Raw genomic sequence first — 16106 nt, forward strand, 5'->3', positions numbered from 1 at the left:
TCCACCAGCTCTGCCTCCAGGTGGGGTGGGGGGGGGGGGGGCAGTTGTCCGAGCGTGACCTACATGGCGGCGCCGCTCCGAGCCGCATGGCCCAGGTGTCAGGGCTGCTCAGCCGCTGCCAGGCCACGGTGCTGCCGGCCAGAGGTAGCTAATCCCTCCGCTAGGGCCGGCTGTGTGCCGGGGGTCAGCGCTCGGTCGCCGGGCTGCCCCCCCCACCCAGGTCAGGATGGACACGCTTGAGCCGTCGCCATGACTTGCCGGCCACACTCTCCATCTGTGGAGCACCGCCCCCCCCCCCACAAGCGTACACATTTATCCCCTATCCCCATTTCCTGTAAGTGCTCTGTGCTTCCACACGCCGCGTGATGCTTGCTGCAGCAGCACCCCCCGGTGGCCGTGCGGAGTCACACCAGAGGGGGGCTTTATGTGCCGAACCTGGACACTGGGGGTATTCTTCTCCAGATAGATAGACCTTCCCACACTTAACATCTCTCAGTGACCCATCCACTTGTTACATGCTCCTGGCACAAGTAGACTCACATGCATGATATCCGGGGGTGGGGGGGGTGTAGTCACCAATCACATGTCTCTCACTGCCGCCTCTCAACTGAATGCATCATGGGTATGATTTGCCATTTGACGGGGGGCCATGACGTGGGGAGGTGGGCACATTCGCACATGCATACACACAGACACACATACATGCACATGCATACGCACAGAGACATGCATACACACAAAGGCATGCATACACACAGACACACACACACGCACATGCATACACACAGACACACACACACACACGCACATGCATACACACAGACACACACACACGCACATGTATACACACAGACACACATTCATGCACATGCATACGCACAGACATGCATGAACACGAAGATACACATGCATATGCTCACAGACATGTACACATATACAAAGGCATACATGCATACACATGCAGACACACATGTACACATGCATGGGCAGACACACACACACACACACACACTCTCATCCCCGCCATGTGGTCTCTAGCTCTTCATCAGCAGGTTAGACAGATAATTTGTGTAGTGAGAGAAGCAAGGAGGGGGCAGGTTTGGGGAGGGGGCATGCGTGGGCCATGCCCAATGAAGCGGCACTCCCCTGACCCCCCCGGGGCCCACAGCGGCTCTCCTGCAGAGAACTGAGGGCTATCGCGGTCACACTCCAAGCAGAGGAAAATGACGTAACTGCCACTTAATGTGGACAGATTGGGGTTTGAATACGGGGCCCGGTGTTCTCAGAGAAGCACAGCACCCCCACAGCCGCTGACAGGCACCGGGTTCAAATAATGTGGGCAATAACATAAAATGAACAGATGAACTGTGGGGGGAGGGGGTCTGGAGAAACAGAAGAGGAGAAGAAAACGAGAGGAGGTCTGTTGAAGGGGTGGGGGGATGGCATGGCCAAGGGGCAGGAGTTAGCGAGATGTTCGGCCCAGGCAGAAGCAAGGACAGTGTGCACCCATGGGGAAAACAGTGCAGTCCTGGGGAGACAAGGCTCTGCCAGGCCACACACACACCCCCCCTCCCCGAGAAAGCGGCCAGAGGAGGCCCCCCACACCACCATCAGTGAGCCGAAACGCTTTGTTAGCACAACACAGTACGACCATAAGCGCAACCTTCAAGCCAGAAGGGATGGACTCGTACCCGACAGCTTCATGAGGAATTCGGATGCCACCTTGACGCCCATGTGCTGGTCCTGGGGGCCCCCATCAGCCTGGCAGAATGGCTGCCCCAGCTGCCCAAGGGCCGGACGGGGACTCGATTCCTCTTCCCACTGCTCTTCCTCCTCCTCATCCTCTTCCTGCTTCACGAAAAATTGGGATTTCTGGACCTCCTTCTGGTTCGCAGCTGTGGCGAGGGGGAGGGAAGGGGGGGGGGGGGGTGTCAGTCCATCTCTACTCCATTTAGAGAGAGATGGAAGATAGAGAGGGAGAGAAAGAGAGAGAATAGAGAGGGGGAGAGAGAGGAGAGAGCAGGAGAGAGAGAGGAGAAAGCGGGTGATATTTAGAGAAAAGAGCGAGGGGGGGGAGAGTAGAGAGAACAGCAGAGAGAGAGGAGAGACAGAGAGAGGAGAGACAGAGAGAGGAGAGAGAGAGAGGAGAGAGCAGGGGGGGTTGACGAGCGAGCAGCCAGGCCTCTGGGCTGCCACAGGCCTCGGGAAACAAAGCGAGCTGATCAGTATCCACATATTGAGTGCACAAGGACCGCGATCTGGACGGTGATCTGTCAGCAGCTGAAACGTGCTGTGAGGTCCCATCGGCGTCTTGGGCCCCCCTGCAGACCCCCTCCAGCTGTTAGCCCATAGCGCTGTAGCATGGCAGCATGCCTGGACCTGGGGGCTGCAAGCACTGCAGCAGAAATGGGTGGGGGGCATCCCGGGCCCTGGCTTTCAAAGCGGCACGCACATATTTTTCACGTTCACCACAGGAGTGTGTAGAGCTGGGGGGGTGGGTATTACAGGAGGAATGCATGAACCAACCCCCCCCCAGACAGTGCAGTGAATTTATGGGCTTCTAAACACTTAATTTGTTGTTCTGGAAGCAGTCTTGGCATTTACAAGTGGCCCTCGGGAGAAGGTTCCAGGTCTCCGTCGCCTGGTCATCTCAGGTTACCAGCCCACACAAAACGAGCACCCCCCCCCACACCCAGCGGGCCGGGAGAAGGGAAGCGCAACTGCAGCTCTGACAGCACCATTATGGGAATGGGCGTGGGGGGGGGGGGTGCCCAATGGAGGACGGTAAACAAACAGCCCACCTACATGATGCTGCATCATACCCATGTTCACAGCTAGAGCTCCCACAATGCACTGCAGCGGCTCGCAGCTCATGCCGGTGCATTTCCCGTGTTTTCAACGGCTGCGGGAAAAATGGGTCACATGTTTCGTCGCTTTCAGACGAGGAACGAATAATTAAAAATGCAGAGCCACCATCCGGTCTCCAGAAAACGGCACCGAGTGCCGCTGGCTGCATGCATGTCCCCGTCCTGGGGGGCGCCGGAGCTGAGCGACATGCGGGGGCCACCTGGGGCCGCCACCGTAGCCTGCTCCCGCGCCCCCCCCCGCGTGCCATGTCACCGGCCCGCGCCGAGTCCCGCCGGTGATTAATGACGACGAGCGTCTTGACGGCCCCCCCAAGAGGGGTGGGAGATGGAGCCGGCGTCCGCAGCCCCGCACAGGGTCTCACTGAAGACCCAGGGGGCCCCGGCAAAGGAATGACCTTCATGTTAGCGTGGCGCGGGGGCCCGGGGACGCCAGCTGGAAATGTCACGCCGTCAGGTGTCGGCGGGGAGGCTAAGTATAACCCCGGCGGCACCTGCAAGGTCGTCCTCTAATTAAAAGCGTGTTCTGGCGTGTAGCAGCAGACAGGCGGGGGCACCCGCGTGCTCCAGGACAGCGCCGCTCCCCTCTCCGGGGTCCGGGGACACCAGCAAAACAGCTCAAAAATACGAGTTACACAAAGTCACCCCGCTCCCCGACCTCTGCGCCGCCGCCATAAATAGCAGCCATTTCCATCGGAAGGCACCGCGCTTGGCCGCTGAATTATTCATCAGGCGGATCCATGGAGCGCCAGCGGCCCCCCAGCCCGCAGAAGGCCGCCCTCCCCCTCGCAGAGCCGCCCCGGACGGGCGTGCCGCTCGGTCAGCGCTTAGCAGCGTTGATGGGATCGGCCCGACCTTACCTCCCGTAACTGGGTCGCTCGACCAGCCGACCGGGGCACTTCTCTGTCCCGCCCCCACACGGGCAGGACGCCTCCACCACCTCTCATCCACTGCCCCAGCTGCTGTCAGACAGCCTGATTAACACCCCCTTGCAGAAAAGGAGATCCAGTTACATGGAAGGCTTTGGGCCAGGCGGAAGAGTGCGCGGCAGCCAGCAGAACCGGCCTGACGGTAACCTGCCTCCGAAATGCAGCGCCCTACAGAAGGCACCTTCCGGAAAACGCGGAGTGGGAGTGGGGGGTGTCTCTGATGCGGGACCCGTGCCGGTCGTCCTGTCTCTCGGTGCTCAGCGGCTATATGCTCACCATCTGTTGCTCAGCACACGAAACAAAAATGGTGCCTTTAATCTATGATCTGAGCACCAGGGATGGGGGGGACCTTCAATCACTATCAACCGGAAAAGTGACCAATGGGAAGCCGGAGAACGTGGGCGAGTGATGGGACACTCGCTCCGGCCTCCGTTTCTCACTGCAGTACACCCAGTTCCCTTAAGAACGGCACCGGTTCTGTGAACGACCCGGCCGCTTACGTATGTGAAGGTCCTGCTCCGCTCAGAAGCGTGCTGAGGACAGAGAGGGCCGGCCTGGCCAGGGACAAAAGGACGGGCGAGGCAGATGGTGCTGGAGCGATCCGCTTTCGCGCTTTGTCTCTGAGCCTCCTGGGTCCGTAGCGGACGGTCCCGCTCACCTTGACACGGGCTTGCCGCCGCGCCCTCACCATGCCCACCGCGTTAAACCGTGCTGACATCCCGGTGGAGGATGGGGGACTCGCTCACCATGCAAGTGAGTGGTCATCGCGGCGGGGGGGGGGGGGGCACAGGCGCGGATGTGGGGTCCTAACACCACCGAGACAGCAGCTTGGGGGGAGGGGAGTAAGAGGGACACCGCGGAGGCTAATAATCTTAAATTATCCTAAATTACAGATTCATCTTTAATTATGAATTATGCATGGCTGTGTAATTAATCTAATGTTCTACTTCCTAATGGTCTAATTACGCAGCACTGCGTGGGACAGCCGTGGCCCCACCCCCAGCACACTGGGGGGGCTCACGGGCAATCGCATCACTTGCAGGAACCTCGCCGATGTCATGGACGCCACTCAGCCATGTGCTCGCTCGTTAAGCCCCTCATTACCTGAGAGCTTGATGAGCAGGTCGGAGGCAGACTTGGTGGTGATGTCTGTGCCGAACAGGGTGGTTAGGGGGGTGGGAGGGCCGGACTTAGGAGTGGCCTGGTCCTGGGGGGCACAGAGACTGAAGGGTGATGCCCCAGACACATGGCTCTCCTGGGGCTCCTCCTTGACCCGCACGTGGTCGCCGGGATCCCGAGGCGAGGGTCGCAGCGAGCTGTCTGCCGAGGTCGGGGAACCTCCTCTCTCCTTGCTCTCGCCGTCGCTGGATGCCTCCTGCTTGACCCGCAGCTCGGCACGCGGGAAGTGCTGATGACAGCGCATGTGCAGCTTCAAGCTGAAGTGGCGCGAGGAGGTGAAGGGGCACAGCGGGCACTGGAAGGTCTCGCCCCGGTCCTGGTGCTGGTGGACCTGCGGCGGAAGCAGCTGGTGAGCTCCCGCGGCCCTCGGCCCCCGCGACCCTCGGCCCCCGAACGCTGGGCCCCTACCTTCATATGGGACTTCAGATTGTCTTTGCGAGCGCAGCGGAAGGGGCACAGCGGGCACTGGTGGCTCTTGAGGCCCGTGTGGATCACCATGTGCCGCTTCCAGTAGCTCTTCCGCTTGATGACCAGGCCGCACACAGGGCACTGGAAGGGCTTGCCCCCGTCCTCAGGGGGCACTGGCGAGAGAGCAAAAAGACAGAGGTGTGAGAGGGGCACCCGATATCTTGATGAGCCCAGTGGGGCTTTGCAGGTCCTGGAAAATCCCAATAGCGTATACAGGGACTAGGCCACAGGGAGAGCTGAAACCTCATTGGCTGCCTGACTGCCCTCTCTAATGTCACATCTGAAACCTCATTGGCTGCCTGACTGCCCTCTCTTTTTTATGCCCATGATAAGATTGTCCCCTCTGTAAGAATTACTGCCCCCCCTTATGCACCCCCACCTTCAAAACTCCTAGAAACAGAAGCCTCTGCCTGGTCTGAAACCTGTGGTTTGCCAAAGTGGGGGCTCAGCCAGGGGCAGTTCGGGTGTGAGGCACCTCTCCCTGCAGGCAGACCACCACTCATTTATTGCAGCAATGATGATGATGATGATATTGCTATTAATATTAATATGTATAAATACAGCCTAAGTCTTATAGACACAATCACAAAGTCTTACAGACAAATTACAGGAATTTGCTGAGCATCAGATCTGCCTTAACCTACAATGTTCCGCCAGTCGCGGTCCTTATGCATCTCAGTGGGATGCCAGGGACATTAAGGTCAGGAAGGCGGTTCTGTCGGTCCGATTGGAGAACCTCAACAACCTGTACAGGACACCCAACACTGGAGAGCACGACTTGTCACTCTCATCGCTACAGAAGTCCAGCTACACAGTAGCTATAATATGCAAGTCATCTTCCATCTTCTATATTATATATATTTGGAGCCCATTTCCTCCAGATCAGGTATGATCATCGCTTCACCAAATCTGCAAACGCCTGACCACACTGCCGTGCAGTGAGCCAATGATCCCTGTTGTGGGGGGCAGTGAAAGAACAGAGGAATCACTGTGAAGGATCCCCACTGAGCTACCAAGCCCTGAGACTGGGACCCCTCCAGACCCAGTCAGACGAGGGAGGGTCTCCCGGACTGCCAGAATAAATATTGGCGTGAGCTGGCAGCACGTGAGCCAGCGAGGTCTTCAGTGTGTCCACACTACGTCATGGCTTCCGGAAACTTCCGGCGTTCCGGTGATTGGGAATGAAATGATGAGCTCCCTCAAACGCTGAAACCTTCAGAGGGCTCACAAATTTACGACCTTGATCCTCAGAACAAGGATCTAAAATCAGTAGAAGCGTGCCACGTTCTCTAGCTCTTTGCCGTACGTCTATATTACCCACAATTCACTGCTGTGCGGCTCTACCGCCGTAAGAGCCCTGTGTGTGTCAGACTCTAAGAGCTTGTGTTTCTCTCCAGCAGTCTGTGGCCACTCTTGTGTGAAGAGTGATTCTATTTGCTCTGTAATGTTTGCGACACCAGGCATTTCGTACAAAGATTCAGTGTAGAAAGGGGAGGGGAATGGGGAGGGGAAAGGGGAGGGGAATGGGGAGGGGAATGGGGAGGGGAAAGGGGAGGGGAAAGGGGAGGGGAAAGGGGAGGGGAATGGGGAGGGGAATGGGGAGGGGAGGGGAATGGGGAGGGGAAAGGGGAGGGGAGGGGAATGGGGAGGGGAAAGGGGAGGGGAATGGGGAGGGGAGGGGAATGGGGAGGGGAGGGGAATGGGGAGGGGAAAGGGGAGGGGAATGGGGAGGGGAAAGGGGAGGGGAAAGGGGAGGGGAATGGGGAGGGGAATGGGGAGGGCTCTCACTAATGGAGCCCTGTCTGATACGGTACCTTCCTGACCGCTGGCATTCACCTTCCCCTTCGGGGGGGACGAGGGTGCATCGGCACTCCGCCTGACTGTAGGCAGCTTCTGGTTGCTGTCCGTCAGGGGCTCACCATCACCCAGAGGTTCCGCCGCTATCGCCTGATCCCGCTGGGAGCCCAGGAGGTTCTTAGCTGCCCGCACCGCCACCTCCTTTAGCAGTGCTGCTGATGGCGTCATGGAAACCAGCGAGAAGAAGGAGCAGTTGGCGGACAGCTGCCCCTGCTGGAGCCCCCGCTCGCTCACCTTCTTGGACAAGGCTGCCAGGGTGGAGCTGGCGGACTGGGAGTTAAACGGGCTGGGGAAGGTGTCAAAGCGTGCCGCTTCGTCTGCCCTGCCTCCGCCGATAACCCCGGAGGAGGAGGACGACGAGGAGGAGGATGAAACAGCCAAGGAAGCTCCGGCGCTTTTGTCCTGCCGTACGGCATTGGCCGCGGCCTTCAGCTTCTGGATGGCGGAATCCGGGGATAGGCTGCTGCCGCCAGGGGCAGAGCTGGCAGCAGGTAACCAGGCCTCCGCCCCGCCCACCCAGGCAAAGCTGTTGCCATTGGCACCGGCAAAAGGTTCGCAAAGCTCCCGCTTAACCGCGCTGACCGACGCCGTGGGGGTGGAGGAGGCGGAGCTCTTGGCGAGTTTGCGAGCCAGAGCGCTCAACTGCTGGGCGTGGCGGGAGGACGGGGACAGGGACGAGGCGTCCTGGGGCCTGTCCTCATCAGCCAGCCCACCCACCTCAGCCTCCAGGAGACGCCTCAGGTTGCTGCTCAGCGGCGCCCCCAGTGCATGGTCCCCGTAGAGTGAGGACACCACCGAGGACAGGGTGTCCTGGACCGTGAAGCTCCCCACGTGGAAGGAGTCAGAGTCCAGCCCCTGGAGGTCCAGAGACGCACGGGGCACAGGCGTGGGGCAGCCCACAGAGCTCTCCCCTGAGGTGTCCTGCTCCGGCGGGACCCCTTCAGGAGACGGCTGGATGTCATCCTGCACCCCAGCATAGGATGACTCAGAAGGCGTGTTGGAGGCGTGGCCAAACCAGCTCCCGCCTCCCACAGGCTCCGTCTCTCCATCCTCAGCTCGTTCCAGATCTGCGAATCAAGGACAGGAACGAGGTGAGCGATTAAACAAGTAAAAAATCAAAAAGTCATACATACTTATATGTCATTTATATATACTTATAACTCAACCACCGTTTAAAAGTTACCTTAAACACTAACAGTGTTACATGGTTCTTATCCTATGTATCACATGAGCAGTGCTCTGCCGCAAAATTCATTTTTAATAAATACTGTCCAGTATGTGTTTTTATTATTATTATTATTATTATTAATAGCTACGTTGGCAGAGATTTCTTTCCGACACTACACATTCACCTATTCGTGCTTCTGTTTTTATGAACCGAAATATCTGTTCAGAAAACAGCAGAATGCGTCCGACGCGTGTCCATCTCGGGAACACAGTCCTGCACGCGGGCGCCTGGAACATCACGCGCACTTCCCCGCGCCGCCCGACGCTCGCATTTGCATGCCGCGGCTTTTGGAGAACATTTCGCTCTCTGCGTTTCCTTTCAACCATATTTTTCTCAGGGTTTAAAGGAGTTTCGCAAAAGGGGTTACCATGGTGACGGCCCCTTCTGGGAGGCGAGACAGCAAAGATTAGGGTAATGGAGGTTACAAAGCGAGATTAATATTCATGAGGCAGAAGATACCACCAGGGAGCCAATGAAGATAGGGGAAGGGTCGGCGAGGGTCATTAATATACACTCCATGTATCAATATTCATAAGCAAAACAATCCTGCTTGCCAGACAAGGGCGGACAGAGGGGGGGAAATATTACCAATGGCCTATAAATATTAGCACACAGAGGCAGGGAGGCTGGTGCTGGGCACAGCTTTCACTTCCCACGAAGCTCGGTCGCAGATACGGAGTCCTGACGTGCGGCGACCGCGGCGAGACCAAGCGACGTGCGTGTGACGTCACCTTCTCAGCACGCTCCCGGATCCAGGCCCTGACATGGCCTCCTTCTGCGTCTCAATGGAGGAGAGAAGGCGGTTGCCGGGCAACAGGACCTGTGACCTGCGGGGATCACCGCGGTCAGCGTACACATGGCGGCAGGGTCAGCTCCGACCCAGGACAGCCATTACCGCCATCGTGCTCTGAGTGCCCACAGAAACAGAACCCGTCCACGCCCTCCACTGGGCCAGCAAGGGTGTCGCTCCTCGTCCCACAGTGGCACCTCAGCCCTGTGGTTCTGCTGACTCAGGCCCATCACTCGCCCTGTACGCAACACGCAGGATACAGCCTTGGGGGCAGAACCGTGTCCTCAGAACAGAGGCTGGACAGTTTCCGGCACCTGAGCCTCAGGATGGAATGACTGGCACCTCCTGAAGGTCACCGTCCTCCAGCGAGGGGGTAGCGAATCCCACGGGGGGCTCGTCTGACACTGCACTCCCCCCCACCCTCTGTCGCCCGTGTGTGTTACACAGCGCCAGGCCAGCAGGGGGAAGAATTAGTACTAGTAATGACCAACCAGGCCGAACCCCCCTCTCCCCCCCGAATGACAGCCCTATGTGACTTTCTCTCCTGTGGGGGGTGGGGGGGGGGGGGAGAGCAGCAGGAATTTGGTAAAAGGAGGGAGGAAAAACACAAAGAGCCTTTGGCGGGTCACAGCCACCATATGTGGACAGAGAGCTCCGAGTCTTGGCCAAGGGTACGAGGAAGCATCGGGGGAGGAGCTAAACACCTTTCGCAAGTGGGACTTATCAGATAGGGCAGGGAAGGCCTGAAACGGCCAAGAACAGGCAGCAGGATCAGGCAGCAGGATCAGGCAGCAGGAGCAGGCAGCAAGAGCAGGCAGCAGGAGCAGGCAGCAGGAGCAGGCAGCAGGAGCAGGCAGCAGGAGCAGGCAGCAGGATCAGGCAGCAGGAGCAGGCAGCAGGAGCAGGCAGCAAGAGCAGGCAGGAGGAACAGGCAGCAGAGGGAAAAGCCCCCCTCCCTGTGGGCCGGGTGGCTCCCATCAGCGTGGGCACTGAACACGGGGCCCAATCAACGCAGGCCGTCCAAGTGAGTGCAGATTTTTGAAAGGTAGTGGCTTCAGCTAACCCAGCGACATGTTTAATAATCCACATTCACAAACAGTGTGAATTAATGCGATCAGTCAGGTCCAGACCACACTTACGCGGCTCTGACCAACTACACATACGTGTCCATATATAAAACACAAAGTCCACTTGATGTATGTTCCACTCATAAGCCCTGATCTTATAATATATCTTATAATACCTCCTTTTCAAACTTACCTCATACTACTGGAATCATCACTGTCTGTGTCTTGCAGCTGTCAGCATTGTGCAGCATTAATTCATGCAAAATAAATTATTTGAATACAACAGTATTTAATGTATCGATGTTTGAGGTCTCTTGGGTAAAAAGCCAGTATTGAATGTCACACGACGAATGAAAGTCCTTCGTTCCGCAGCGTCGTACACATACAGACTGGTCTCCAAACCCCCGAGCTCCGATGTCAGCAGGCCTCCCATGACACACGTGCGGCTTCCTGCTCTGGTCACTCGTAAATCGGAGTCTATGGCCCTGGTTATGAATCAGGCCTCGGAACGAACCCGTCCAGAGGCTAAGAACAGGACGGCCTCATCCCCAGGCAAATCTGCGTCCCCACAGGGCCAATGTCCCACCCACAAGCCGGACAGGAAACGTCTCCCCCCGCCTCAACAGGACAGCAGACCCGAGTGGCCAGACAACCACATTTCTCAGGACCCCAGCAAATAGTTCTATATACTGAACAAGCCGTGTGCTAAATTACAGGGTTAACATTACACTGAGAGAACCCAAAGGCAAAAGCGTTATCTCGCCTGTCAATCTGAGGTCACCCCCCTCCACAGTCTGCTCACCTGCAGGGGCACCTTCCCTCCCATTAGAGGGCGGAGCACAGTCAAGGGGGCGGGGCAATGGCAGGTTATGATAATCAGTCCGGTCCGACAGCAGAGCTTCCCTGGAGGTGCTGTCATTAGCAAAAAGCCCCTTAATAAACCCCAAGGGCAGCTGGTCTTTCAGGAGCCACAAAACAATTCGTAATGAGACGCGGCTTGTCTCCACCAGGAGGCGCTCAGCAGCACAGGCAGACTCCTCGGCGACTTCACAGGAAAGCAGCCACTAGCCGGGGTAGTGGTGACTGAGGTGTGGCCGCGGGTACGAGGAGGACGGCCACCTTGAAACCCAGGACAGAGACCCGCATGCACACCACTAGCTTCGGCTACATTAAAAAACAGCAAGACCTATAAATATGAAGCCCTGGACGGTGAGAGCAGCTGGAAGACTGGAGCAGGTATGAGGGATGAAAGTAGATTCTTCAAACCATCACGTTTCATTTTCCTCTTGGCTTTCAAATGTAATCATGCTCAGAGGCTCAGTGTAATATAAGTGCAATATCAACACAATATCACTGTGTTTCAGTGCGATATCAGTGTGTATCAGTGAGTATCAGTGCGATATCAGGGAATATCGGAGAGTATCAGTGCAATATCAGTGCACATGATTCCACAACTCTAACTGCTCCAGTTCAGACATCCACACTAACTGGAGCATCCAGCAAGCAAGCACTGATGAGCCCACTCTCTGCTCTGTGGGGTGCACTGGATCACGTTGAGTAGAGATGCATTGTTTTCAGAGCCAGGGACTATATCCCCCAGGGTAAGATGGTAAACATGAAGTACTGTAGGGCAGCAATGGCTGAGCTGCGGGGCTGGCCAGCACATGGAACACAGGATGCAGATATACAATGGAGACACACTCACTAGATGCACTTTCTGACAACACTCACTGAACATGGTCCCTGGATGTGCCTTCTGTGCACACTTGCTGAACACGCTCACTGAACATGCCTTCTGTCCACACTTTCCGATCACACTCACTGGATGCACATACTGACCATGCTTACTGAACACACTCACTGGATGCACATACTGGCCACGTTTACTGAACACGCTCACTGGACGCGCTTTCTGTCCACACTTACTGAACACACTGGCACATTCTGCACACACTTGCTGAAGGCCTCCCCAGGGCCCAGTACGGAGGTCACAGACCCCACAAGCTCATGCACCCTGTAAACACAGCACTGGGAAAATAAACAAACAAACAAGCAGGCAGGGGTCACAGTGTCGCCATGGGGACCACGGTCTGTCAGACCGGCCGCAGCCCGTCTCACTCACACGGCAGAACCGGCCCATTTGAGAGAATGGCAGCTGAGTACCGCGGGTCATGCAGCGTCTCCCTTCATGGACACAGACCAGCCACCAGGCGCCTTTGTTAAATTAACAGTAATTAAATAACGAATGAGAAATGGAGTAAGTGTAGATTTTACTTCTGATCATGGGTCATCGTGTAGGATGGACGAGGTGCAAACAGGCCCTCTTACCGAGGTTAACAAGGAGGAGAGGCGAGTCTCCACCGGAGGTCTGAGGACAGGACCGTCTAACAGCTAGAGGAGACGAGCTGTTAGTGCCTCTCGCTCCCAGACGTGTGCAGAAAGACGGAGACCCACACAGCCAAGAGCAAAGGGGACCCTTCTGAACGCTGTCGGCACACTCCGGCCAATCCGGCTCTCCATATCATCACTAGAAAGAGATTCCTGATCATGGGAAAAGCCCCCCCAACGTGCTCTCATTAACATCCCACAGGCTGGGGTGGGATGGGGGGGGGCAGGGAGGCAAAAGCAGGAACAGTTAACCCTCCAATGCACGGCGCCCAGCAGTAAGAAACTCTTGTATTTCTTTCAAATTTCCCATCATGCATAGGGAAATAATTGATTAAGGGAAGACGGAGCCGCTGTGAGATTATGCTGCTCCAGGTTGTTAGCGAGCACCAGGGCACCTGCACATGACGGGGGTTTCCCACCGCTCGCTGGGGGGGGGGGGCAGGTCACCAGCAAAGTTAATTTAACCCGCTAATGTAGCGGCCACAGGACGGACAGCGTGTCGGCAACTTCATTAACCGCCCAGCCCCCCCTGCTAATTTTACTGTAAACTACTCCACGTACATCTCTGTACATTTCAAGCACTAACCCTATAAAGCCTCGAAGAAAGCCCCCCCCGCCAACCCCCCCCCCCACAATTTCAGCTTTGGAAAACAATTTTTGCATTGAAATAATGAAATAATTAAGTGCTCTTGCTGTTCTTGAAGTGCAGTTTGTTTGACTAATTTCTGATATTTTTTTCCCTTTTTCTTTATTTCTTAGCCTAAAAAAAGATTAACCATCAATGAACGAATCAAATCAGTGTTTCGCAGCGTACAGAGCCCTGCTGGGGCCTGGGTCCGTTATGCTCCTCCAGTGCTCCTCACACGGCAATGCCGGAGTGTCATCCTGGCTCCCAGGCACCCACTGACGCACTGAGGTGCGCACCTCTACATCACACACACCGTTGTCGGTTTTAACTACATCTGAAGGCTTTACTGTGTCCTCAGACTCACCCAGGAAAGGCGTGTTTGTACCCTGAATGACAGGGTCGGCTGACTGTGCGAGATGACTCTGCGTAGGGACTCTGCGTAGGGACTCTGCGTAGGGACTCTGCGTAGGGACTCTGCGTAGGGACTCTGCGTAGGGACTCTGCGTAGGGACTCTGCGAGCATCGCCAGCCTGCCCGCTCAATGCTAACGACTCTCTCAGTGTCGATAAAAAGCATGGGATATACACAGTCCTGCTCCCGCCTAGGGCTGAATTCCCACTCATCCAGGCCAGACTCGTGGCGGTCGGCAAAAACGTGGAACTGTTTAAAGACGAGGCTCTCAGCATCTGGATCTGCCTCTCAGCCCCGAAACTGAGGCCCTACAGCCCCCAGCCACCCAGGAAGAAAAGCACCCCCCCCAGCCAGCCAGCCAGCCAGCCAGGGAGACCCCCCCCCCCCCCCCCAGCATGGCCCGCAAGTCCCAAGCCAGTGTCAAACATCCAAAAAAATCTAAAAATTCAAAAGCAAACAACTTCTGCTCTGATTAATTGGCACTCATCGCATCACATCTCCATCCTCGGCACTGACCCACCTCAACCTCCTAACAGGATAATGTTATTTTTCCTGGGGAGTTATGCCATGTCTGCAAATTAAGCAAGACCCACCCCTCCACCCCATTGCTGTAACTGAAATTAGCACTAAATGAATCCATTACTTGGCACTTGAGCAACTGCCTCCTGGGCCCACGGGGCGATGACTGGGGAGCAGCGGAATCTCGCCCCTGTGTCCACAGACACTCAGAGCTCACTGCATCGCAACAATGAAGCGGCCTGCTCACCCTGGCTAATTTCTGCCGACGTCGCAGTGCATGCGACTCCTACGAGGGACTACCCCCCCTCCTCCCTGCCCCCCCCCCCCCCACCCATCTCCCCGCCTCAGATCCCAAAGCTGCAAACTTCTTAAAAAACCTGCAAATGTTTCTGGGGAAGCAGCAGCAACTTCACACGCACCTCAACTAGCCAAGAATTACTTTTCTTTTCTGCTGACAGCCCAAATAAAATGCCTCGTTCCGGTACTTTCCTCCGGGTTATTTAGGTCATCAGGAATTGGAGACCAGCTTAACAGAAAAAATAAATACTTTCTAAGGGGCAATGAGCAGTTTTGGGTGGGGAGAGAAATGAATTTTCCCCCAGCCCACCGTCAACAGCCAACAGAGATGCAAATGAGGCCATTTGAGCGCGAGGCAGATTCATTTGGAGGCATCAGCATTTGCACCAGAATCTTCTCAGATGAATTGATCAAGTGAAAGTCTCTGTGTGGCCCCCAGCCGCCGGGCAGCAGCTCATTAAACGGGGGAGTGGAGCCGGGGGTGCGAGACGGGAGAGGCCCAAACTGCGTGCGCCTGTTTTGTCTCTCTGCCAGCTCTGAGGAGAGCAGGAAGGTTCCGGCAGAAAGCAAACTGGCCGAGCTTTCTCTCCAGGCCGTCACAGCATCACCTGGTGCTCTGGTGTCACCGGGGCGATCTGTATCACAGCATCGCCGCCATGGCGATCAAGTGCCCCTGCAGACGCGGAAAGTATGTTGATATATACAACCGCCACCTTCCCTGTTGCCCTTTAATTTATTTTTAAGTTAAAAGCCTGTACATTATTAGTCACTTGGGCTCAATTCAGCAGACACCAGTAAGAGAGTCTGAATTTAAGTTGGTTTTTGGCAGCGGCCTTCAGCGGACTGGATGCCAAGCGTGAGATGGAAAAGCCCCTTCATGTTTTCCAAGGCTTTTGGGCCTCGGGCCCGACGAGGTCATATAATCACCGCGAGGGGAGGAGAAGAACAGGGGACAGAGCCCACCGGGCCGGGCCAGGATGCAATCACCCGGCCAGTAAGTGGGAGAAGGAGCGGACATTCTACACGTCGACCCGCAAGATAGACGTCCCCGACTCCAGAGATCCGAAATGGGGAACAGCTGCAGGGAGTGAAAGAAAGATCCAGAAGGATCCATCATAGAGCCAGGATGAGGATCAGTGGTCCTGGGGAAGAAAAGTAGCATCATTCTTATAAGTGAAAATGATTTTTGGATGACTTGTTAAAATCAGCGTAATTTGTTCAAATAACAATTGGCCTGATTTGTCTGCCAAATGCCAGACAAGGTGAGTTTGCGACAGATAAAAACAGGTTGCATTTTAAACTCGGTGACGAGTATCTGCAACCACGGCAAGTAAAAGGTGGAGGGACGGTAATTTAAGTGTGACGAATGACTAATTTACCACTTTCAGAAACACTGACATGAGATGTCAAAGACTGCTTTTCAGCTCTTGTGCAACCATGAGTGTTTAAATAAAAGACACACACAAAACTGAAAAAGAGAA

At 55.9% G+C, this 16106-nt stretch overlaps 1 protein-coding gene across 7 annotated transcripts in view; it reads right to left on the reverse strand.

The window, feature by feature from the left end:
- LOC125704646 (zinc finger protein 827-like) overlaps positions 1 to 16106 on the reverse strand; it is a 38299-nt gene that overhangs the window by 18895 nt on the left and 3298 nt on the right. For all 7 annotated transcript variants that reach the window (XR_007381203.1, XR_007381201.1, XR_007381202.1 and 4 more), the window contains exons 2-5: positions 7255 to 8364; positions 5381 to 5553; positions 4898 to 5303; positions 1692 to 1895 (exon numbers count right to left, since the gene is read on the reverse strand). Coding sequence is in view for 2 of the 7 variants with exons in the window: in XM_048970522.1 (XP_048826479.1) it covers positions 1692 to 1895; positions 4898 to 5303; positions 5381 to 5553; positions 7255 to 8364 (1893 nt within the window). In the remaining 5 variants the exon portion in view is untranslated. The remainder of the gene's footprint in view (positions 1 to 1691; positions 1896 to 4897; positions 5304 to 5380; positions 5554 to 7254; positions 8365 to 16106) is intronic.

Source organism: Brienomyrus brachyistius, chromosome 12 (genome assembly GCF_023856365.1).
Source record: "Brienomyrus brachyistius isolate T26 chromosome 12, BBRACH_0.4, whole genome shotgun sequence".
Classification (NCBI taxonomy): domain Eukaryota; kingdom Metazoa; phylum Chordata; class Actinopteri; order Osteoglossiformes; family Mormyridae; genus Brienomyrus; species Brienomyrus brachyistius.